This window comes from Barbatula barbatula (genome assembly GCF_947034865.1).
Source record: "Barbatula barbatula genome assembly, chromosome: 7".
Classification (NCBI taxonomy): domain Eukaryota; kingdom Metazoa; phylum Chordata; class Actinopteri; order Cypriniformes; family Nemacheilidae; genus Barbatula; species Barbatula barbatula.
In genome coordinates, this window is record NC_136770.1 from 5,179,708 (window position 1) to 5,204,238 (window position 24,531).

At 38.7% G+C, this 24,531-nt stretch overlaps 1 protein-coding gene across 17 annotated transcripts in view; it reads right to left on the reverse strand.

Moving 5' to 3' along the window:
- Window positions 1–24,531, reverse strand: part of szt2 (SZT2 subunit of KICSTOR complex) — a 66,149-nt gene that overhangs the window by 28,613 nt on the left and 13,005 nt on the right. For 11 of the 17 annotated variants that reach the window (XR_013786912.1, XM_079460416.1, XM_079460414.1 and 8 more), the window contains 31 exons: window positions 24,401–24,520; window positions 23,321–23,518; window positions 22,774–22,871; window positions 21,641–21,779; window positions 20,805–21,050; window positions 20,401–20,602; window positions 20,224–20,271; window positions 18,905–19,032; window positions 17,357–17,618; window positions 17,094–17,265; window positions 16,926–17,018; window positions 16,727–16,805; window positions 16,260–16,562; window positions 15,710–15,848; window positions 14,865–14,981; window positions 14,718–14,787; window positions 13,943–14,128; window positions 13,581–13,829; window positions 13,242–13,458; window positions 11,728–11,802; window positions 11,510–11,648; window positions 10,872–10,983; window positions 10,500–10,620; window positions 9,891–10,043; window positions 9,494–9,596; window positions 8,623–8,737; window positions 8,223–8,310; window positions 6,748–6,866; window positions 5,913–6,077; window positions 5,379–5,463; window positions 1,535–1,585 (listed from right to left, as the gene is read on the reverse strand). Coding sequence is in view for 16 of the 17 variants with exons in the window: in XM_079460416.1 (XP_079316542.1) it covers window positions 1,535–1,585; window positions 5,379–5,463; window positions 5,913–6,077; window positions 6,748–6,866; window positions 8,223–8,310; window positions 8,623–8,737; window positions 9,494–9,596; window positions 9,891–10,043; window positions 10,500–10,620; window positions 10,872–10,983; window positions 11,510–11,648; window positions 11,728–11,802; window positions 13,242–13,458; window positions 13,581–13,829; window positions 13,943–14,128; window positions 14,718–14,787; window positions 14,865–14,981; window positions 15,710–15,848; window positions 16,260–16,562; window positions 16,727–16,805; window positions 16,926–17,018; window positions 17,094–17,265; window positions 17,357–17,618; window positions 18,905–19,032; window positions 20,224–20,271; window positions 20,401–20,602; window positions 20,805–21,050; window positions 21,641–21,779; window positions 22,774–22,871; window positions 23,321–23,518; window positions 24,401–24,520 (4,392 nt within the window). In the remaining variant the exon portion in view is untranslated. The remainder of the gene's footprint in view (window positions 1–1,534; window positions 1,586–5,378; window positions 5,464–5,912; window positions 6,078–6,747; window positions 6,867–8,222; window positions 8,311–8,622; window positions 8,738–9,493; window positions 9,597–9,890; window positions 10,044–10,499; window positions 10,621–10,871; window positions 10,984–11,509; window positions 11,649–11,727; window positions 11,803–13,241; window positions 13,459–13,580; window positions 13,830–13,942; window positions 14,129–14,717; window positions 14,788–14,864; window positions 14,982–15,709; window positions 15,849–16,259; window positions 16,563–16,726; window positions 16,806–16,925; window positions 17,019–17,093; window positions 17,266–17,356; window positions 17,619–18,904; window positions 19,033–20,223; window positions 20,272–20,400; window positions 20,603–20,804; window positions 21,051–21,640; window positions 21,780–22,773; window positions 22,872–23,320; window positions 23,519–24,400; window positions 24,521–24,531) is intronic. The other 6 variants (XM_079460409.1, XM_079460405.1, XM_079460408.1 and 3 more) reach the window with 3 other exon arrangements.

A 24,531-nucleotide genomic window follows, 5' to 3' on the forward strand; every position in this document is an offset into this window, starting at 1 on the left:
GGACATTTTTTTAGGGTCAAATGGATTTTTTTTTTAGGTTACTTTTTTTCATAAACTTTGAGGCTTTCGAGCACAGTTTACTGTAACTCAACAGCATGAAAATAATTTTTCTTTGTTAAAGGCAATCAAAGCAAAAAGTACAGTTATAGTGAATAGCGTTTTGAAGATTTAAAGGTTCTGTGTGTACATTTTAGCGTCAATCTAGTGGTGAGGTTGCGAATTGCAACAAATGGCTCATTCCACCGCTCACCCAACCCTTTCAAAGCACTACGGTGGCTGAAACAGGATAAAAATGGCGTCATGTTTTTGCTTCTTTCCCAATGGAGACAATTGTTATTTATGAAACGTGCTCTGTAGAACAGTTTGTCCATTCCGGGCTACTGTAGAAACAACATGGTGAATTCCATTTAAGGAGACCCAGGGTGTATGTAGATAGAAATAGTTCATTCTAAAGTAAAAAAAATAAAAGCTTCATTATGTAAGGTCTTTATACACCTTTGAAGACATAGTTATGTATATTATATTCCATTTATATTGCATTCAGTAGATCCTCCTTAATCATACACATTGCACCTTTAAAAGCAGCAATGTGAATGAGTGACTTCTTTGGTAATTTGCACAAACTTTAAGTATCGTTATTGATCCTTTTTATGAAACTGTGTATTCTGGCATGTATTATCTTTTCATTTTACATCAATTGTCAGTACCTTAAAAACTATTTTCTCTTTCAGAGAGCAAATAATGTTGCTCATGATAAAAACAAGAGGATCCTCTGTGTACTGAGGGATATAAAAAGCTCTTTGAGGCCAGAGGAGACTTCAAGCACTTAAAACCGGCAGACCTTAAATTATTTTTAATAATATATAAGACAAAGTCCAACAGAGTAACAGTGTAATGTGGACGTGACACGTCTCTCATGCAGGTGTGAGCAGCTCATCTCTATCACAACAAGGTTAGGTGCATATCTTGCAGACTACAGCTAGCCGAATGCTAACAGTTTTCTACCAATTTAGTGGTACAAAATGTTATTAGCATTCGACAACTAAAGAAATTCAACTCCCTGATGTGTTAGTATCCTCACCAACCCATTTCTCAGACTCAAAACAAATAATTTGGGAATTTGTCTTGTTTGTTGGTGGGCCCTGGTGGCCCTGGTAGTGACCAATGAGCTCCAATTAGGACCTGTTTTAGTGTAACTCAATAAATGTGTGGTTTGATTCAAACAGGGTACATGCTGAGCAAACACGAAGGCAAATGTCAATGTTCTGAACCATTATGCGAAGTACTGAGCTGCTTAAAGTCATGTGAAATCAATCTTGTTTATTCGTAATTTGCTATTTCTGGTCAATTTTCTATTCCCAGACCTGTCTCTACGAGACCAATTTTCTCTATCCAATCCCAATGCATGAATTTAAGTCAAGACCTGCATTAATAAAACAAGTTGGAAGCGACGTTCCTTGTAGACTTTAAGCTTAGATCTCGAAAGCAGAACCACAAACAAGCGCAGCCGGGTGGTGGAGGGATACTTATGTACCTTGAAACTGTGAAGTTGGGAAGAGATTCTGAACAAGCTCCGACATGGTACCTGACAGACACACCCACAGGACAGAAATGAATGAACAACAGATGGGAAAAAGTCATGTCCAAACAACCACTGTGAGATTAGCCAATGAGCTGTGCTGGGGAGGAGCTAAATAAAATAAGCTGCTTATGCTACTTATGCTACCAATGCTAAAGTTTTCAAATCACACGGTGTTGGAACATGATGTTAGGTATAGTGATGTCAAAGTGATTAATCTTGATTAATTGATTTCAAAATAAATGTTGTGTTTCTATAATATATTTATATAAATACGCAAACATAAATACATAGTAGGCACATGGGCCGAATACCGGTTTCGAGGTATACCGAGGTTTAAAAGAGTTAAGGTTTCAAAACCACTTAAACTTTATATGATACTGTTTCTAAGGTATTTACAGAAAAATCAATAATTAAATTACGTTTGTAAAAGAATATAGTAATTTTAAGTCTTTATTTTTTTTACCTGGCACACATGTTTTATATGTTGGTTTAAAATGAAATGTATTGTGTCCAGTTGAAAAGTCGTTTTTTTATTCGCATACATTACATTAAATTAAGGTTATTATACCAATCTCATACCGGCCCATGCCTAATACATATATTTAAGAAATATGAAAAATATGCATTTACATTTATAAGAATGTAAATTACATTTAAATAAATATATCAATACTGTATATATATATACAGACACAAACATGTATGTATGAACATTTAGGTATACATATAAATATACATGCCACACCCATATTATATAAACACAAACATTTATTTTGGAATAGATTAATCACGATTAATCTATTTCACAGCACTAGTACTTTTTGAGTTAATTTTACTAATTAAATCAACTACATATTTTTCACTGTTGAACAGATTTAATGCTCTACCCAGAATAACTGTTTACAAGAAACACTATTTGGTTAATAATTATGCACTTATGGTTTGCCAAGAAATAGTTTCTACACTATAATCCTGGCAAGGGAACAAAACAATTGAAAAAGAAGCAGGCAGAACAGAGGAAATGAATTTCAGAGAATTACCAAGGGAAAGCAAAGTTATAAAAACACAAGAACAGGTCTCATCGTGAGGAGTTAATGGATGATTTGCGGACCACACACACACAACTCGGAACAAGTGAAGGCTTGTGGGAAATTCAGATCTGTTTCATACCCGCACCACACTGACCAGAGGAATCCCAGTGAAGTCCTGCCAACTGGTATCGTTTCAAACCCTAGGAAGTTCCTTCCTGACTTCACAGAACTGATATGACTGAATCAATATCACCCTGAATCAATAAACCCAAGATGACAATTCCATGACATCCTCGAGCCACAAAACCTTTTATTTAGATGGCAATGATGTGCAGAGGTCGAAATGCTGGAAGATAATATCTTAATGTTCCTTTTAAAAGAAGAATTTTTAGCAGCAGTTCTCGTGTTGGCAGGTATTTGGGTGGGCTGTCAGTTCATTAGTGGTGGGCAGAGGATGGAGAAGGAACCCTGTGGCTCTGGGCCGGATCTTCTACGACTATCACTGTCTCCACCTGACAATTATCTCACAGCAGTCTGGAATCAAGTCATATTAGAACCCTCAGAGTCTTGTTAAAGAGACGTCACATTAATGAGATGGAGCCGGAGTTCTCCCTCTGCTGCTGTTAAAGAACTCCTTGATTATAGTTTTTACTTTGTGTATGTTAACTTCATTTACAACCTTAATGAGCGTTAAAAACTTTTACTCGAAAATATTTTTAAATTAGTACGAATATTTTGGTTTATGTGGCCATATAGCATCAATTATACAATCAATTATTTTTTATATTTTCCTGAAACCAACAAGTTTGTCGGACTTAAAAAGTCATAATTTGGTTTCTTTTCACTATTTTGCATCCTCACTGAGACCTTAAAATTAAACAGGTTGTTTTTTGCGTTTGCGCCTTTAAAGGTGCAGTAAGTGATTTCTGATGCCGCTTTTCCACCGGCTGGTGCTTTTCCACTCAAAAATATCCCGAGACTGAACCAAGATCTTGGTTTCGACTTGGCCCTGAAACCTTGCTGGTCTCCAACTAGGGAACATACAACGTCAAGTAGGTTATGGTAGTCAATGGTGGCAAAGAACTGTTCGGCTACAAGCATTCTTCCAAATATCTTTCTCTGTGTTGATCAGAACAAAGACATTTATACAGATCTGAAAGAACTCAAGTATACCAGACAAGTTTCCCGAAAAGTATACCTTCTGTAAGTCATACGTTCGGGAGGTTGGTCTGGAGTGCTCTGAGCTATACCTTTTACCGTTAAGAGTTCACCCCACTGTGGGAAAAAGTTTTCTAATGCAATTCTAAAGTTAAAAATACCAGTATATTGACATTTTCATGCAAAGAATATAATTGCCTTCACACTAATGGTCTGTTTTTAATGATATTATCTAAATACGGTGCATCAGCTGGCAACCCAAAGAATTTGGAGTATATTTGAAGAGATAGATTGTGGTATAAAGTTTAGTCAAACTGCAGCAATACTGCAATTTTTTTGGCTAAATCAAAGACGGCGCCATCCGCGGAGCATTTTAGTGCATTTCATTTGTGAAGACCTGACGAAAATTTATGCTGCAATTATAATAATATAAAAGTAATTGTTAGTGGCTGGAATAAACTTTTTTAATAATTCAACAGCAAGTGGCTTTGCGTGACCCTCCAACCCACAGTATAAGAGCCTTCTATATAAATGACCATACTGCCAGTTAGTGTAGCGAGTTGATACATTTGGGCATGAGATTGCGGGTTGGCACACTCATTTCACAATTAAATAATATCCATGGTTGAATTTAGTTTGCAAATTGGTTTATTTTTATCCTACGAGTCCTAATAAATGCAACGTTAACTATTTCTAAAGTGCTTATTTTATAAAGAACGCAGTGATGAAGTCCCTGAATAGAGTGAGTAACTGAATGTCGAACGATCGATATCCATTAACTCAGCATCACCGCCATGGACTGCACCTGATAACTTGGGACTTAAGAAAGTAACCTCCTAAGTCCATGTATAGTTCGGCAAACGCGCCTAGAAAATGTATAACTGGCGTTAAGGTTTACCTTTAGAGTCTTCGTAGCGCGCTAAGACACAACGTTATCGGGAAACGTTGCCCTGAACCTCACACACTGCAGACGTTTCCAGACCTGTGTGTATGTGATGGCAATGGGCTCTGCTTTTTAATTAGAGCGAAGCAATAAATACACAAAACACAGACCAGTCAGCAATACCTGACTGAGAAGCGCTGCTGCCCTGCCAACACAGTCTGATGGGGAAGAAATAAACCTCACTAAATTATTTGAGCACGGTAAACAAGCGAAGTGTGTGTAATTCTGCAGGACTTCACGGGTATCGAAAGTCAACTGAGAGATTTAGGAGGTGCTAAACAAGCCCCTGCGGGAACAAATCAAAGCTTTCCTTTCTTGAGCTGCAAGAGTATTAGTCTCGCTTAGCCGCATCTTAAGACTGCGACTAAAGTTCTGCTGTTCCTCGCAGGTTTAATTGGCCGAGACCCGCCCAACGGGATGGAAATGACCACATGATTGACGTATAAATCAACCAATCACGATTTCACAATAATAGATCAACCAAAAACAGATGTCTCGAAGTTAAAAAAACTTGTGTGCCATTGCGTAAAGGGCACCTGCATGAAGTCAGGCAATCAGAATAGTGCATACTCTAGTAAGACTCTAGTAAGGTTTTTCTGTGATGCATGGTCAGGTGGTCTGTGGGAATGGCTCCCGAGGCTAAGACAGGAAGATAGTAACGTACCTTTTCCTCCTGTACCCTGACCTCCGGGTTTATTGTAGAGGTAGATATCATGGTCGGGCAGGTCACTGCTTAAATGGAAGTAATGCTGGAGAGAGACATACATAGCGAGAGGAAGAAAGAAGAAAGTGAGAGAGGCGCTCAGGGACGACAAAGAGAGACAAAGAGAGGTTTATTGACTGTAGAATATTAAGCCGAACTACTTTAACTTGACACGCCATCTTAAAAATACAGCTCTCATGGTGCAAGATGCTATGAATCAAAAAAAGACTCAATAAAAATAAAACTGACTGAATGGCAAATTGCGCTATTATTTTTATGAACGAAATTTACCGCCTGTGAGATTCAAAAGATTATTTTTTCTTAGAAAACAACCCAAAAACATAATGACATCATCTTGCACTCATGGGATTTTCCAAATGGTTGTGCAATAAATTGCAATAAATGAGAATGTTCCTCGCCTAAAACAAACATCTTACTTGAAACAGCAGGAAACAGAACGTTTGTAGTCAGCTGTGATACAAATTAACGTCTTACCTTGAAGTGGTGTACAGTGTTGCTGTCGGTGTATTTGGGTATGTGGAGGAAGATGAGAAGGTTCTGCCGGAGATAGTGAGTGACAGCCTGGATCCACGGCACGCAGTACTGAGGCAGGCAGAACTCGATCACCTCTGTAGCCGGAGAGCCTGGAGGCTGAATGAACTGTGAACAAGATGAAATGCTGGAATTAAACGATTTCATAAATAATGTAATAAACAAGAGCAACTGCCAGAGAGACTTGCTAACTAACTAGATGCATTTTCCCTAAAGCCAGGTGGCGGGGAAAACATGGCAGCTGTGTATGAACAGTGGCAACAGTGTATTGTTATGGGAACAAATTGACAACAGGAGGAGATGCAAATAACTTGACTGGACACCGGATTAGATACACGTGGCGATCACAACAAGGCGTCTTGGATCAGTAGCTCTACTTAGTAAATTTCAAGAAAAGCCTCTTTTGCATTTACCCTGCTGGTCAAAGTCAAAAGAACCTTTAAGGAAGTAATTTGGGCCTTTTTATTAATCGCAAAGGCAAACAAGTCTACAACAAACCACACAGATTCAATACTCAAATGTGTCCATAGCACAGGGTTAAAAAAGGCACAACTTGAACCCTGTTATACACAAAATAAACTAAACTGTGATTGGCAGTTATTCCAGTCCTAGTGGGCAGATGTGGGCTGTGAAGTGGACCAGACACTACGACAATGGCCACATGCCTGGCTCCGCAAGGCTTGACGACTGTGAGTAATCTGTCTAATCTGTAAATTTTGCACAATGTAGAATAAAGAACAGAAAAGAGACCCAAAGAGAGAAAAACTGCAGAAATCACCTCCACATCTGCAGGAGTCAGTTTGCAGTTTCTGACCAGCATGACGGTGATGATGTCCAGCGTGGCCTCATCCAAACGCTTCCTGAGAACCTTAACTAGTTCGTCTGTGATCTCTGGACCTGTCGATCACAGACAAACACGATTAACACACTTTCACGGATGTATTCATCTGATTTTCATCAACAAAAAAAACATAATAGCCTAAAACTACTTTTTGATGATGTCACCCACCACCCTTTAGCTACCTTTCATACAAAACCTTTTTTACCCTACAATCTTTTTCTAATTTGGAAAAGTAGTTTTCTTTAAAATGATGTTTCGCTCAGAAATGTGTCGCATTACAGAATGAAACCAGGAAAACTATTTATAAATGAAGCCAATCTAGAGTATTTTCCACAGTACTGCAAGATAAACCCGGAAACTTGCAAACAGAAGCTCATTTAAGAAAAGAGACGAAAGATCAAATCCAAACGAGATCTCTGTGGTAGTACAGCAAATAAAATAAAAACGTTTATAGGAATGAGGTGACATCATGGCCCCAGTGTCTTCAGCCTGGACAGAGCAACAGCGCCCCCTATATGCTTCAAACAGAAATGCATGTGCAAGAAAACGACATTGGATAGTCCCAAGAGGTCTGAATTTACCCAATATCAATGCTATTGTTTTGTCTGCAGTATCTTTATTCGCATATTCCTATTTATGTGATGAAATTAATATCACTGAATCAAGCTGAATTTCAACATTATTTTCTGTAAAAAAAAAGCTGTGACCATTAAGTGCATAGTGTCCAATATTCTACACGTCACCATTTATATTTCAAAACATGTAGCTTAAACCAAAGCAACAACAGACGTGATTCCCTCAAATTAGGTTTCAATAAACAATGATTATTTTTACCATAAAACTTCAATAAATCTGTATTGAATATAAAGCGCTTTAAAAATAAAGTTGACTTGATTAACCACCTCGCAATCCATCCAGGCCGTAAAGTCACCCAGCCATTATTTATTTCAGTGTCAAGTTGTCAACAAGCCCCGTACATTAATCTAGATCATTACAGACAAGATATTGTTCATGCATTTCCACACAATTTTATGGGGAAAATTAACATACTATTCTTAGCTAGCGGGACGTAAACAGAATTTTATCATAAAGAGTTTGTGTACATTCAGTACATTATCGATTTCACATTTAGCATTTTACGCCGATTCAGATGCCTGGATTGCAGCGAGATCTGATTACATTTTCTTTGGCAGCTCCACAACCTACAACATTCAGATCTGACATGCAGGGTAGAAAATTGTGCCGTACAAAAGGCGTTTAGCACTTATTTGAAAAATGTGATTACGCCTTCATCTGATCTGCATAATTCTTTTAGCAAAATTGGCCACTAATACAAAGCAAACTAAAATGAACCGCACTGTTAACGGGCGCAATCTTATTCGGAGTGAATTCCAAGCACGTTTCTCTCTCACCTGCATTCCCCACGCCGTGGACCAGCAGCAAAATGTGTTTGTCCACCTGTCCAACCGGCCTCGAGCCTTCCAGAGACGAGCGCGGACCCTGTGAGTACAAGATGCATCAATGTAACGTGCCATAAACACACACACACGTGCGGAACTACAAACATAACACACATCACAGCAGGCTCTTGGGAAAGCATTCTACGTCCTCAGTCTATAAACACATAATTCCTCGGATCTTCCATTTCTATAACTCATGTCTTCAGAATGTAGCTCATAAACACAAGGACGGGTCGGTGCTTTGTAAGCAGCAGGTAAATCATTCACTCTAGATGGGGAAAGGATCCCTAATGGCTCCTGAGGGCTCCAGTTTCCTAAAGCGTTATGAGAAGTGACAGTATGTGAATGTTACCGTGAGGTCCTCAGAGCCCGACGGCTCCTGGCTACGTGCCAGACCCACGGTGCGAGACACGTGCACGTTTCCGTCCAGATCGCTGTACTTGCCTGTCTGACAGGTCTCGGAGAGTCTGTGGAGAACGACGCCAGTTACAAGGAGGTTAACACCATGACAGGAATCCAAAAACGATCACAGTACGGGTATGATACGGTTAGATGTGATGATGGAAATAACATTGAGATGGAGTTTGGACAGATATACAGCCGTGGGAAAAATGAAGGGACCATTACACATTTTTGTTCATTCTAGATGTATTGTGGTCAGTCTAGTCCAGCGTCTGTTGTTGAATCAAAATTTAGGATAAATAATGAAACAAAAATTTTGTTAAACATATACCTATAAATAGTTCATTCATAAAAACTGAAACCAATTTTGAAATGGTCTCCGAATTCTTTCCGCGGCTGTACACTAATGTTCAAAAGTTTACAGTTACTTGTGTGAAACTGTTTGTATAAGCATTTGATCCGAAGCATGTGTATCTTAGTGTGGAAAAAGAAAGGAATTGTAACAACACATTTAATGTGATAAAAGTTTTTTTAAATAGATGACGTAGATGAAATAATATAGAAAAAGCAGCCAATAATAGCCCAGAAGAGATGGGATTCGGGAACTCCTTACATAATGTTTTAAAGCATCCTAAGGTGGGACCTCAAAAAGCTGGTTGATGAATTGCCAAAAGTACCTCTACACTAATTCAAGACATTGAAGATTGTGTTTATATAATATAATATAATGTGTGTCTCCCTAAACTTTTGAACCCACGTATGACCCACATTAGTCGATCAAAAAATTTTAAAAGATACTGTATTGAGAAATTGTGACTCACCGGAGATAGAAAACAGATTTGGTGGATCGTTCTTGATATACAAACATGTTTTTGCGGTTGACGACACAAAAGGCATTCAGAACTGAGCGTAGAGCTTGGATAGCTAAAAGACAAAAAATTATTCAGTTAAACATGTGCATTGTGAAAAGGCTTTTAAAATAAAAATAAACAAAATATTAATAAATATATGCACATATTTCCTAACTATATACATGTCTGTGCATGTGTTTATATATACAAAATAAATTATGTAAACACAAACTTTCAATCTGGATGCGATAAATTTGTGAATAATCGTCGAAAGCTCTATTTTATAATCATTTTTTATATTGTGTGCGGAAGGTGTAAATGTATGTCCATCAGTAACTGGTAGTAGCCGATTGGTTGCATCACCTACCTCTGGACACGCCCATGTTAGGCCCCATCTTGAGACGTGGGTGAATATAAATAACTGTCCTCCAAACCACATCGCAAGCAAAGTAACCGGGTATGAAGTGCATGGTGGCGGCGAGGTAGTCCCGCGGCTGATAGCTCTCATCTGCATTGTAGTCTGAGGCAAACAAAAGGGGCAATTACGAGGATAAAGCCTTTCATTTGAACACTTTTATAACAAAGAGAGATTAGCAGGATTATCTGAACTCAACAGGCCTGCAGCGCACCTCAACTCGTACAACACAATTGAAGCATTTTGGAAATTCGTCTCTGCGGCGTTCAGGATAAAATGCATTTGCACAGTTGGAGGCGAAACAATTGGCGATATAAGGACATTAGCAGTAATTCACGGCTATAAAACTGAAAAGTAAATGAGGCGACTGTTCAGACCCGCACAGCTGTCAAAAAACCTTTCACTAACCTTGAAATGAACTTCCTGTAGTTTTGTGTGTGTTTTTACAGTGTAAGTGGAAATAAACTGTGCTCAGATTTATAGCTCAATACCATAAAGCAAGATTATATCTGCACGGCGCTTATGAACGGCTGTGATGTAGACACCGAATGGGTTCCGTACCGTCAGAGATGGTCATTCGAGGCCTGTAGAGAGACTCGTGTTTCCAGATGTCTTCCTCGCTCTCAGCCACCAGGAGTGAGTGACACACGTGACTATCATGCAGGTCCTGCAGTAGGAGGCGCTGTGGAGAATGAAGTTAGAAGGTTAGGTTACGTGGTTAAAGGGATAATTCTCCTTAAATTAGACATTGATTCATCATTTATTCATCCTGATGTTGTTTAAAACCTTTATATGATCATTTCTTCTTTGGAACACTACATATATTTATGTCGCAGTGATTTTGTGTCCATACAATTTTGGTTCAAGATCTTCTTTTGTGTTCTGCAGAAGAAAGTCAAGCTGAAAAGAAAGCTTACAGTACACTCTTTGTACCTGGTTGACTATTCTGCACATTTCTCCGATCCTCCAGACCACCAGCTGATGAAGACGCAGGAACTCTGGGATCTCCTCCTCCTCTTCCTCCTCCTTATCTCTGTTAAAGCTCCTGCCGGCACAAGAAGAACGTCTACAGCTCGAGATTTATCCTTAAATCCTTAAAGCTATCATAAACTCTGCAGTGATGATTGAAAGAGTACAAAGTGTTGTAATGGTTACAGCTAGCAATGCAAAACTTAATTATGTTTGCATGTCTGGGGACAGAAATGTGCAATTTAAGCATTATGAAAAACCTTGCCGTTCTTTTGTTTGCTGTGTATTTTTAGAACGCCGGCGTTAACGTACAAGGACGAGAAATCTCAAGGCACACGTTTGCTTTGATGTCTGCACACATAAATCCGAAAAACAGACACTGCGCAAATGAGCTTACAGGATGGGAATAAAATGAAGACCTGCCAATGGCTGAAGAAACGAGAAAATGTACTGCCCATAAACATTCTGCACAAACCGACTGAAATGTCGCCCTGACAAAGACTGATTTTGTTCATTTTGTGCTTGAATGTTCGTTCTGTTGCAGAAATGTAAATGCATTTGACACTTCTTCAGAAGTGAATTTTAGACTTGTGTAGGAGTACCTGGCATGCGAAAAGACTTCCACCCTGTCCTCGTGAATCTTAATGATGAGCCAGAAATCAGGCATGAGGGGCGTCTGTCTCTCCTGCTCGTTCATGGTGGGTCCGTCGCATTCAGAATCACTGCTGCCTCCATCGTAACCTGTTAACACACGCACACAGATGAGAACCATGGGAAATGAGAGTCTGATGTAAATCTGATGAGAGTAAACAGATCTTACCCAGCATATCCGAGTCCAGGCTGCCTTGACTAGACACAATGCTCTGAACTCTGCTAGGCCGCATTTTCCCGCTGCCTGCAAGGAAAATAAATCAACAGTAAACAAACAGGTGAACATTTTTGTTTACTGTTAAATATATTACAGGACTGTGTAGGTTCTGATGCCCTCATGCCCAAGTCACTGGATTTTTATAGGTTTTAGTTTAGGGGCCAAAATTACTAACAGCTTGCGGCAGCACAAACACCGTTTTTAGCATAAAAAAAAGACTTTCTGTATTTCCTAAAGACGCTGAAAAGGCGTGGACTGACCTTATTGCATATGCATTTGTAGGAGTTTCCTCTTCAGATGCAAACTTTATAGGAGAGTATTTAAATGAACCACGCAACGTGATTTACCAAGGTTTGAGATCTTTACTGGTATTTGAGGCTTTATTTAAAGGCCCAAAAAAGCATAACTTAAACTCTGCGCTAATTTGCGCTGCTCTTAGTAGATTGAGTTTGTCATTATAGAAAAGCGATATTGTGCCTGTGCACCCCAAAAAAAAGCAACCGTCGCTGTTGTTGGTTTTACTAAACCCATCCTTGAAAAAGAATGCAACGTAATGCAAGTTAACTACTGTATGTTGTTTATACTTCACATTTAGTACTGTCGACTTTACTTAACATGTGTTTGATTGGTCAACTTAACATTGCTGAGCAGGGATCGACATTAATGCTTGTCCGGAACAAGTGAATGTTTTGTATGGGCAAGTAAGAGATCTTTTTACTTAACCGAACACACAAGTAACTTCAAATTCAGGCAGCCGAAGCAGACAGTAGTTAAAATGCTTAGAAGCAAACATAACCAATCTAAATCCGAAAAAATTATATTATAATATTATTTAAATGAAATATCTTTTTTTTTTCTTTGGACAAGTAATTTTTGTACTCGGACAAGTGAATGAGAAATGTACTCGTCCGAAGGACAACCACATGACATTGCCGTCAGGCACTGTTGAGTAAAACTAGCTATCGTTCATTTCTATTGTATTGCATTCATTCATGTGTATTTGCATCATTCAATGAGTATTAACTGTGCTAATGCCAGTACTGAGATGTCTCTCATCTGATTTGCTCATTGTGTTTTGACTTACATGCAGTCAACATTTAATTTATGTATGACAACAAAAAGTACCATTGAGCAGATAAATATTGAGTTAACATAAAATTACTTGTACAATGCGAATGGTTCAGATTTACTTTTAAAAAGTTTCACCAACTTTACCTGAATTTCTTTTGTTCATACAACTTAATTGTCAATTGTAGAATTTACCCAACATATTTGCGTGGAATCACTTTTTATGTAAATCCAACAAATACCTTTTTTTATGTGCACCTTGTTAGTAAATCGCCCACAAATGACCACTCCCAATCTGCGCTTTTTTGAAATTGCTCCTTTGCCCTATTTTACCCTGTTAAGTCAGTCTGGCCCTGAATGTCTAAAACTACACCACCTCTGGCTGGTCGGTTACTCACTGTGTGTGGCAGACTGCACAGATTCGGCCAGACTGGCGGCGGAGTTTGTTTTAGGAGGTGACGTGTGATCGGACGATCGCTCCGTGCTGCTGCCCGCGTGCAGGAGAGTAGCGCCGCTGACTGCGCTCTGAGATGTCTCGGTGAGAGACTCGGCTAGTGTGGGTAGTGAGTCCAAGTAGTTTGGATCCTGCTGCGTGTCTCCTACATGCTCGGCCTGCTGGAGGAAAGCAACAGATATCATTTAAATGACACGACTAGTATTGAATATCTAATTGGTCATTTTTGACATTCTGAAGTCATTGACAACAAGTGCCATCACAGTTATGGTTCAATGTTAACCTCTGCATCTTTTTTCATTGGTTCTTCACTTTCCGCTCCTCTTTCAGATGTGGAGAGGGTCTCTGGCACTCTGGATACTTCGTCCACCTCGGGACAGCGGTGGGCCTGCGGCAAGTATTCCGCTGTGACATGAGACACCTGTCTGGCAGGCTGGAGTCTGTGAGACCGCTGTCGACTGAGAGACACGTAGTGGAAGTTGTCTTGCTCCACGTTCAGCAGGTACCCGGGAAGCGATAACCTCCTGAACTCCTGCGGAGGCGAGCGTGTGTTATTAAACAGCAGGGAAGAACATAATCTCTTATACTCCACCTGTTCTGGGGAGTCTTATCTACACTAATAGGGGTCATCACACGAGCCCAAACCTCTTGAAACTTTTCCAAAGACTGTTCGGGACCAAACACAAACTGAAGAGGAACGAACTCGCTGTGACACTGCGGCCGGCCGCTGGAACGACACACGTGCTCCGAGACTTTCTGCAGGGTGGAGGAATTGATAACAGAAGAGTGTCGTAGAGCCGAGATGATCTCATCCTCCAGAAGCCAACGGATCTGAAAAGGATCAGAGACGGAAAACAATATGAGGAATAGTGCCATCCTACTCTCATAATGATAAATAAGCCGTGCCCTCAAATATACTGAAAATCCTCTTGAAGACACACAACAGTCTGAGAAACAAAAGCCACGTGAGGTCTCTCTCAAAGTTTTTAAAGTGCATGATTTTTCAAAGTCTGGTAAGTGGCATATTTTGGATTTGTCACATCCATAACCCACATTCCTCATGAATGAATCTTTTTAATGTTCTATGAACAGGCATCCCTTCTTTATTTGTTGGGTAAAACTACTTCTGGTTTGTAGGATTTCTGTGAATTAAAATGAACAAAGCTGGTTGTTGTCTCTCAAAAACTGCGTCCATAACACATTAATTTCCGTTTTTTTAAACAGAAACTTGAGAGATTTTTTCATTAAGGGTTAAGTAAAAAATAAACAGACTTTACTGCATTGGTAACAAATACATTCTTTAACAAATACGTCTATACAGTATGTCACATACATAATGTAGAATGTCACATCCATAACAATGAACTGTTTAATAATGCCAAACAATGGAATGTGCTTAATCTTTGCTATGGTAACTCACCTCAGCCATGGTAGCTAAAACCGCCATTTTATGAGGAACTGGAAGTTTGGATAGAGGATCTCCAGACATACTGCAGAAATAGAAGTGGATCAGGTTCAGATTCAGAATTAGGTGACTGTTAAGATACGTTAATCTTTAAATACTTACCCCTCCATACCAACGCCTCTTAGGCCGTCAAGATTTCCCATGAGCTCCTCGTCAGAGCGGTAAGATGACGGCTGTCCAGGAGAACGATTCAGGGAGACGCTGCTTTCTGAGGTGTACCTGTATGCATCACATTTACATTTATGTATTTTGGCAAATGCTTTAAAGGGGTAGTTCACCCAAAAATACAAATTCTGCCATCATTTACTCACCCCCGAGTTGTTCCAAACCTGTAACAATTTCTTTGTTCTGATGAATACAGAGAAATATATTTGGAAGAATGCTTATTACCAAACAGTTCTTGGCCACCGTTGACTACCATAGTAGGAAAAATGACAATGATAGTTAAAAGCGCCCCAGAACGATTTGCTTTGTGATTAACAGAACAAAGAAATGTAAAAAGCATACTATGGTAGTCAATGGGGGCAGGATCTGTTTGGTTATAAGAATTCTTCCAATGATCTTTCTCTGTGTTCATAAGAACCAAGAAATGTATACACATTTTGAACAACTTGAGGGTGAGTAAATGATGACAGAGTTTAAATTTTTGGGTGAACTGTCCCTTGTGTAATGCTTCAAACACAAATGCTTTCATTTAAGAAACTTAAACAAACAAATATATAATGATAATTAAGTTTTTTTTAAGATGCAATCCTAAAATAAAGTTAGGCAGCAGCTTTATATTATTATATTTCTAAGACATGCAAGGTCCCTTTGTGGCGAACCCTCAATGCATTGAAACAAAAGGTAAACATGGTAGACGAAAGAAGAAAAAAGTTTTAATGTTAAGTTAGTATAATGTGGCAGGGCAGCCCTCTCAGTTTTTGGAAGTTTTCTGGAGCACTGACCTGTTGTGGCAGAAGTCTGGGGGCATGGCCTCTATCTCCAGAGGTAACGTAAGCACAAATATATCAAGAGTCACAGACAGCTCATTCAGATCCACAGACTGAAGATTCTCAGCGTTCTCAAGACAGGAAATAACTTCACCTGGAACAGACCACAAACCAATGTTACAGTCAAACCTAAATGTACGGTTATATTATTTTATTTTTATAAAATATAAAATTATTTTGATACTTTGTACTATTAATTATTATATACATGTTATTTTACTCATAATATTAACGATTCACTGAACATTATAATAAGCGTACTGTTGTGGAAAAGATACATGTTTTTAATGTAGGTTACCTGCTCAAAAACTAAACGTTGATTATTTTCAACATTTTATTATTTTTTAATAATAATCTCTTTATTATTTTTTGCAGATTTAAAACTGCGGAATTTAAATAAATTTAAATGTATATTTTTTGGATGAAATATTATCAATCATACACTATATTAACATACACTAAATACGAGCTAATATTATAGAAAAAACAGGCTGCAATGTTTTACCCAAACAGGTGGGCAGTGTTTGTGTGGGCATGGAGCCGTGGCAGCTCTTCATGTTGACCGAGCAGGTCAGGTGCACAAACAGAGGGGGCATCTCCGGCTGAGGCCCCTCGGGCTCCAGGAACGAGTCCCCGTCCAGAATGCTGAACGAGTCCTCGTCCTGGTTCACCGTGTTGGAGTCAGACGGTGACCCGCCTTCGCCGATTTCCAGTTCAACACTCTCTGCTTTGCCATTCCCACATTCCTGATATTCCACCTCCAAATCTGTGTCACTTTCTGTGACAATGCAGCAGCCGGACACGTTCTCTGCAGAGATGCAAAAAAGTCATAGTTCTGCTCACCTCAATTGTTATTTGGATTCAGTCTTCAAGCGTTTACGTGTTCTGAAATGTTAGCATGTGTAAGCTGAGCACTTATGCATCATACACTGTTTTATGTGAATTAATGTTAAAATAAAATCGAAATCGAACCATCTTCTGTAGCTAGTTCAGCGTCAGACACTTCACAGTCGTCGCTGGGTCTCCTTTCGCCCTCTTTGTCTGACTCCTCCTGAGTGGATTGTGATAAAAATGTGTTAATGATAATGAGTCTGTCTAACTAAACCACCTCAACAGTCTTTTTCCTAAAGCGTTCATGAAAAATGTATTGCTTCAGAACGATTGAACACACCTCCTTTTTGGAAGATGGAAGGCGGTAAAAAAAATAATGTGGATTGGAAGGCACAGTCTTGAAATACTGAGCGCCAATTTCCATGAATTTATCCTGCAAAAAAAAAAAACATGAGAATTTGTGACATTTTGAAGCTGTATTTCTGTATATCTCTCAACAAATACGTACCTGTATTATTTTGTGCAAATCAGGGTACACCTCACACTTCTGCTGAGACTGAAGGAGAGACAGCGGAAATCCTGGGATTTTAGGAGATTTGCGTCCATCCAGTGCCAGAGGGGAAGTGGGAACTGAGAGTTTTCCTCTTGAATCTACCTCGCTCATGTCCTCAAGCTCAACACTAAACACAAAGTATTCATAAATATAAAAAACAATACCACAACAATACCAATAGCTAAAAGATCCACAATGCACTGCTCTCTGTCAGCTACCTGGATGAAGGCACGAGAGTGGCTCTGTCAGTTCCCTCTTCATCTTCTCCGATGATGAAGGTTGCGGGACCGTTGGTGGACCTGCTCACGTTGACAAAAGCCTGCAGTTCGTGTCTCTCACGGAAAACACGTATGTGTCCGCAAAGAGTTTGAAGGAAGGAAGTGATGTCGATCTCCTGCAGGGATTCCTCGCAGTAGTCCATCGCCGTCAGTAGGTCCTGAGAGCTCACGCTGTACGACTGCTGCAGGCTGCGATACACACCTGTCAATCAACACGCGCACAAGTTTCATTATGAAAATCTTGTTGGTGAAATATGGCAGATTTGTATATTGCAATGGTTTGCAACAACTGAATAACTTTAATAATAAAAAAATTGTATAACTAAAGTTTTAGGTTGATGCAGATAACTGGCGAGAAAGAGAGTGAGGCTTTTTTCCCCATAATAATTTTCAGTTAATAAATATATAAAATTGTAATATAATTTAAATGATTTTAATTATAATTAAATAAAAAAGAGAACTACAAGCATCTTCGATAGTCTAATATTACATGAAAAGAAGGAATGCAATAAATACATAAAAATACATATAGATATCGTAAATGCCATCACCATCCCGGTTTAAAACATAAAATGGCAAATTACCTTACATCATTTTTATGAGGGTTGAAGTCGAATAAGTCAAACCTAAATGTACTGTTATATTATTTAAATATAAAATAATTTTGATATTATATTATTATTTATTATATACATTTTATATTATTCATAATATTTATGATTAACTGAACATTATTATAAGCGTACTGTTGTGGAAAAGATACTTTTTTTTAATGTAGGTAACCTGCTCAAAAACTAAACGTTGCTTATTTTCATCCAAATTAACATTATTATTTGCAGACTAAAAGGTGCGGAATTTAAAATTGCCTGTTTTATATATATATTTTTTTATCGGAGAGAGGCTGATGAAATAATAGCAATCATAAACTATATTAACATACACTAAATGCGAGTTTATATTATAGCAAACAAGTTATTTTCAGTTATTAAAATAATTTCAAATAAAAATGTTTTATAAATTTAATTATAATTTAACATTCGATTAATAATCACACCAAACAAAGAATAAATAACTAATCGAATTAGCTGTAAAGCCTCTAATATCTTTTTTTTTAAACACCGCTTTAAATTTATTTTCTGTAGCCTTGCCTAGTAAAAATACTGTACATGATAATATTTCTTTCAAATTAATCTTCAAGAATAATAAAAAAGAAAAATTAAAGGAATATTTCACTCCGAGGCAGTATAAGGCCAAAAAAAGTATATCATTTTTTAGTTTTCTTGCTGGTGTCATGTCTCGAGTCTATTTAAGCTGAAATGTAAATTTTAAAGTAAACTATTCCTTTAACTCTAAACAGCTAATGCATTTAGACACGTTAAAGTCATTAATAAGATAGCTTATGTTTTTCTACGAATGTGTTCCAGTCGCAAACCAATTTTACAATGCAAAATTATATTAGGTGTCATATTCTATATGCGTGCATGTGACCTTTGACATAGCTCTGGTAGTAATGTTCTTGCAGCAGACTGCAGTAGTTATCCAGCTCTTTGTGCTTGTGAGGATGCGCCATGAGCTCCGTCCAGGGGGAGGCGCTACTGCGCTCCTGGGATATAGACCTGCCAAGAGACAAACACATACCACATTAGGTCACATTCATCCCAACATTTCCTGTTAGATCACATCCAGACACGAGCCCAACACAGCAAGAATAGCAGAAGACAGTACATGACACCCATAAATCAGTTTGTCACCCAATATTAGGCTGGACTGCGCTGCCATTGGATCACACTAATCCCAATGGTCCTGAGAATCTTTCAATTGATATGCTAGTTACACTCGACGGGAAATAAGAAGGGAAAATATCAAACCAGTCGAGTATCAAACATGCTTTAAAGCATGCAAAACAGATTTAAAGCCATTTACTACACCACAAGTTTAACAATAAAGATGCAAGGAACTTGCCTCACATTATGACTGATTTTCTTTTATATCACACCTATGATAAAATAATATTCCTATATATGCTGGCCATTCAACAGAACGTTTAACAAATGTTTTATCTAAGTGGTAATGCCCATTTAGCATAATCTGAAATATCAGTATCTGTATTTCAGAATCTGCTAACAGTTGTATCGGTGAAAGAAAATGGGGTGCAGATACATTTAAAGGGATAGTTCACCCTCAGATTGTATACATTGCAAAAACTGTTTACATTTCTTTGTTCTGCTAAACAGAAAGGAAGATATTTGGAAGAATGCCAGTAATCAAACAGATCTTATCCCCCATTGACTCCCATGGTATTTATATTCCCTACTATGGCAGTAAATGAGGGATGAGATCTGTTTGGTTACTGACATTCTAAAAATATTCCTTTCTGTTTAGCAGAACAAAGAAATGTATACAGTTTTTGCAATGTATACAATCTGAGGATGAGTAAAAATGATGACAGAATTTTCATTTTTCTGTGAACTATCCCTTTACAACCTGTTCATTTCAGTAAAAAGCAGCAGAAAAATATATAAAAAAGGGAGAAAAATCCAGGATATGAGGTCCTAAAATCCAATTTAAACATTACACGACAAATCCACATCTATGCTAATGGTTTTCCTCCGGTTTTTAAGACCTCATTACAAGATGTGTGCAACCTAGTAGCACAACCCTCCAGAAAGAGAGAAAAAGAGAGAAAGCCTGGGACATCCCTCTAATAACAGGGACAAAACATCCCTCTCTCTTGAGATACGTGACACATGACCCTGTCCCCAAGCTATAGGGTGGCCGCGGCAACAGGAAGCAGTAAGCAGGGCTACCTGTCTTTGGACTGCTGACACAACTCCCAGAAATCTGTTTCTTGAGGTCTATTCTCATCCAAAGAAAAACCAAACATTAGGCCAAACATTTGTTACACCTCTGTAACGAAACATATCCCTGAAATGTCACCTAGGTAGACAGCTCACTGTTAACACACAAAGTAGGTGTTGCATTACCTGAAGAAGACATCTCTGGGCGTGCGGCCTGATCGTGGGTTGACAAGCTGTTCTTTGAGGGAGTCTAGAGTGCAGTTGTAGATGTAGATCGGGCAGCGGGGTCGAACTGCGTCACCGCTGCTCGGCTGAGATGCTTGTCGGCCGAAAGGGATGTAGCAGTCTTGATTCTGGGTCTCCACGAACTGCACGCCATCTTTTTCTTCTGCAGTAAAGATTCAGGGGACAAGGTTGTGGACATACACACCTCCAATGTTCATTTTTAAAAACAACCAATGTTCTCATTGGTCTTCAGAGACGTAAAAATCACAGCCAATCAGAACATAGTTGTTGTTTAATATACGAGAGAATTTAAACCAACGATCACTGTGGGCAGGACCACACTGTAATACCTGTGAACTTTATACCTGTTTCGCTTGTATTGGTGCTTGTTTGCTCTGTAGATGCCTCCAGAGTTGATTCTGATTCCAGTGTGGAGCTAAAATCATCTCTCAGATCAGCACCACGTCCCTCATCGTCTGGACTGTTATCTGCAGAACTGCTGACTATCTGGGATTGGCTGTTGCCATGACTACAGGTGTCCTCATCTTCCTGCAGGCTACTGCTAAAGGGCAGTTCAGCATCCAGTCCAGAAGACATTAACAGATGCACATCTGCAGAGTCGATTTATAATATTACCTCATAACAGAATAATAAGATGTTTGCTTGACTTACACTGCCAGCAGCATCGGTTATCCCTCGGCTGCGTGTGAACCAGAGGCTTATTTTTCACGCAAGTGACAGTGACGAAAGCTCCCGCACAGAGACGATGGTATACTATTGGAACAAAACGAAAAATGCTGCGTTTTTCGTCTGAACTTACCTTGCCCCGTCATTTGCCGGAAAAATAAGCCTCTGGTTCACGCGCATGTGCCTTGAGGGCGAGTAAAACATGGGGAAATATTTCGCTGAAATATCGCTTTAAACTTTCATTAGCACTAGAATGGTAAAAAATAAAGCACAAAAGTAGATGCTCACTAACGCCAGAAAAGAAATTCCACATGTTCCTAAAAATGGATCCAATAGATATCATATCACCCATTGGGGGTTCGGTGTTGTGTATCTGACTGCTGTAACCCACACACGTTTTTACATAAAAACATCAAGACGATCAAAACAGTGCATGTGGATAAAAACGCAATAAAATAAGTTATCTTATTTAATAAGGTCAGAGTTATGATGACAATGACAAATATGCACACACCTGTAAATGTAGCTGGTATGAAGGTGAGAAACATTTGCTGGTGGCTGATGTATTTGACGTAACATTTCCAGTGAGGCGAGGCGTCATCTCTCTCTATGCCGGCTGTCCCATCATCCACCAGATCGGCATTACTGAAACTCTGCCAGAACAAACAAACACACAAACTCACGGATTAGGGCTATGCGATATTTGATCGCATGCTAAATAATCTGATATTTGATATGATATTTCTTTTTCTGCATTAACCTTAAAACTTATAGACTATAGACCACTTTGTAAGATATAAACACTGCTCCAGAAGCACTTCCGGTATCAGTTTTATTTTTTAAATCTCACATTCTGTATATAATTGAAACTAAGATATTAATTCAATATAACTTTTTGATTCAGTTAAAAAAATTCTGTTAGTTGGATTTTGTTTAACCATTGTGCAGTTTTAAAAACTGAAACAGGAAGTTCTTTTGTACAAGCTTTGGAATTTTTTAATTCCGTTATTTCCAAATATTGTACATATGCACATTTGCGATATTTCCAAATATTGCACATCCCTAGTTAAGTCAACAGCAGATAAATAAAGACATGCAAGAGTTAAATATCGTCTGGCCAATTCCATGCAAATGTCAACCTTTAGATGAAACAATCTAGTTATTTACCAAAGGTTTTCGCCCTACTAATAAGTCAGATGCCAATATTTAACATTTTTAAAAAGAATTGTGTTTTAAGTATAGTTTTCGTAGTCCTGTAAGTAAATTGTCACATCCATAACAAAATCGTCACATTCATAACGGTCCATATTCCTCACAAATGGGCACATGAAGATTTCAATATAATAATTTTCCAGAAAGATCAGAATTTTTCTGATGTCTGGAGTCTATCATAAGGGGTTTAGCAAAATATTATCGACTGGTTCAATATATTAGTAATACCTAAGCATTAATATTTCAAGTTTTGACTTAAAATGTCACATCCACAACGATTGAATTGCTCAATTGTGTTCTTAAAAATCCATTCAACTGAGACGTTCGTTTTTACAGATTCATCGTTTTTAATGTGCAGTCACACATTTGCAGAAACAAAGTGACCAAGAGGAGAAGAAAAATACATGAACAGTGTGTAGGTGAGCATGTTTGTACCTGCAGTGTGCTGGAAGAGCCCGTCACCTCCTTACTACTTCCCATAGTATGGAAGGACATAACAGTGTCGTGCCTCTCTGTCACCTTCAAACACTCTTCTAAACACATACAAATAAACAGAATGAGGGCAGATCTAAGGTCAGCCTTTCCTTATGGCTGTACAAATCACTAATGAACCAATTAAAGGATATATGGGGAAGGTTGACATCCATTAACGTAAAGTCTCTCAGGGTAATTTACAATGTGTTTCAATCCTTTCCTTAATTTAAGCCGTATGCTTTCCTTTACTGATCAAGGTGCTATTCATTTATCAAACACCTTCATCATTACACATTAAACCAACTGTGGCACTTCTGCGTATCCAGTAACAAATAAAAAGCTCTTGGATCACAAATTAAGCCAAACCAACCGATTACCACAGACAATAAATTGTGACTGAATTACTGTGAACACGATTGTTGTTTCTTTTGTGCAATTTAAAAATACCCTTAAAAGCATTTGGTTACAGGAGCAGTAGTGATATTTTTGCAATGAATAGACAAAACACCTTTGATGACTGGTAATGAGAACGGAGCCACGTGACCGTCCCTTTCCCGTTCCAAAATGTGGTGCATGAATGCCACGTGATCTCCACTGGCCAATGGGATCTCTCGGTCACTCAGCTCGGTCTGGAGAGAGCTGTGGAAGAGGCTCAACAGCAGGTCATTGGGTAGAGAGGAGGAGCTCCGAGGTGATTCCGCTTGCTCTGCAAGTCAAAGGTCAACAGAAAATCTGATTTTCGAGATCATATTCGAGACAATAATTTCACGCACCATAAACATTTTTTTATTTCCAGGTGACATTTCTTAAAATCCATGGACCATTTTTGCAAGAAGTAAACAAAACTGGTCCACGTGTATTTCCAGTTTAAAGTCTCAAAGAAGTTTGATTTAGCACTAAATCATCTCTAGGTTATATTTTATAGTTTGTGCAGTTTAGGTCGTGTTCAGATTTGACTTTCAGATTTTAAGATGCTAGCGTCGGTTTTACATCATAATCCTATGGAGTAAACCGTCTTTTTAAAACGCCAGTGCCGGCGCCTTTTTCTGCAACTCAGAGCGTCTTTTTAAGTTTAAAAAAGTTCCACTTTTCCTTATTCACAGCTAACCGTCGACAGAGACCTGATATTTCCATTACAACATGCGAGGAACGTGATTGATCAAGAAGGCTCAATCTAGAAAAAAATTTATGCCGGCCGAAACGCCAGTTGGAGCATAGTTTTGTATAAATGTGTGTTTAAATGCAATAACTTCTGATTGCATTTCTAGAAAGAAATTTGTATTATAGTTTTTAAATGTGTGATTGGTTATTGCAAAGATGCTCTCTCTTTATGATTCAAATAGACTTCTGCTGCCTATTTGTTTCTCTGGGCTGCCTTCGTGCACAGACGCTGCCTCAGAAGTCATGGCGTTCGGCTGCTATTTGTAACTAAATGCTGCCAGTGTTTTTTTACAAAAAAAATTGTGCCTTTGTCAACTTTTTCTTGTCAAAAAAGAAGTCAAGTTATGAACACGGCCTTAAAGAAAAGCAAGAGCTTCTGGACCAGTGTTGTTGCTGAGAAATGAGGGATCAGGTGATCGAGCCGTACCCCAACCAAAGGTGTAGAAGAAGAGCTCTATCTGTTGGCATTTGGGCAGGAGCTTCATGAGGTCAAACTGGAAAGGCACGGTGTGTATGCAGTCATCGGCAGGAGTGACGGTGATCTCACCTTAGAGAGAA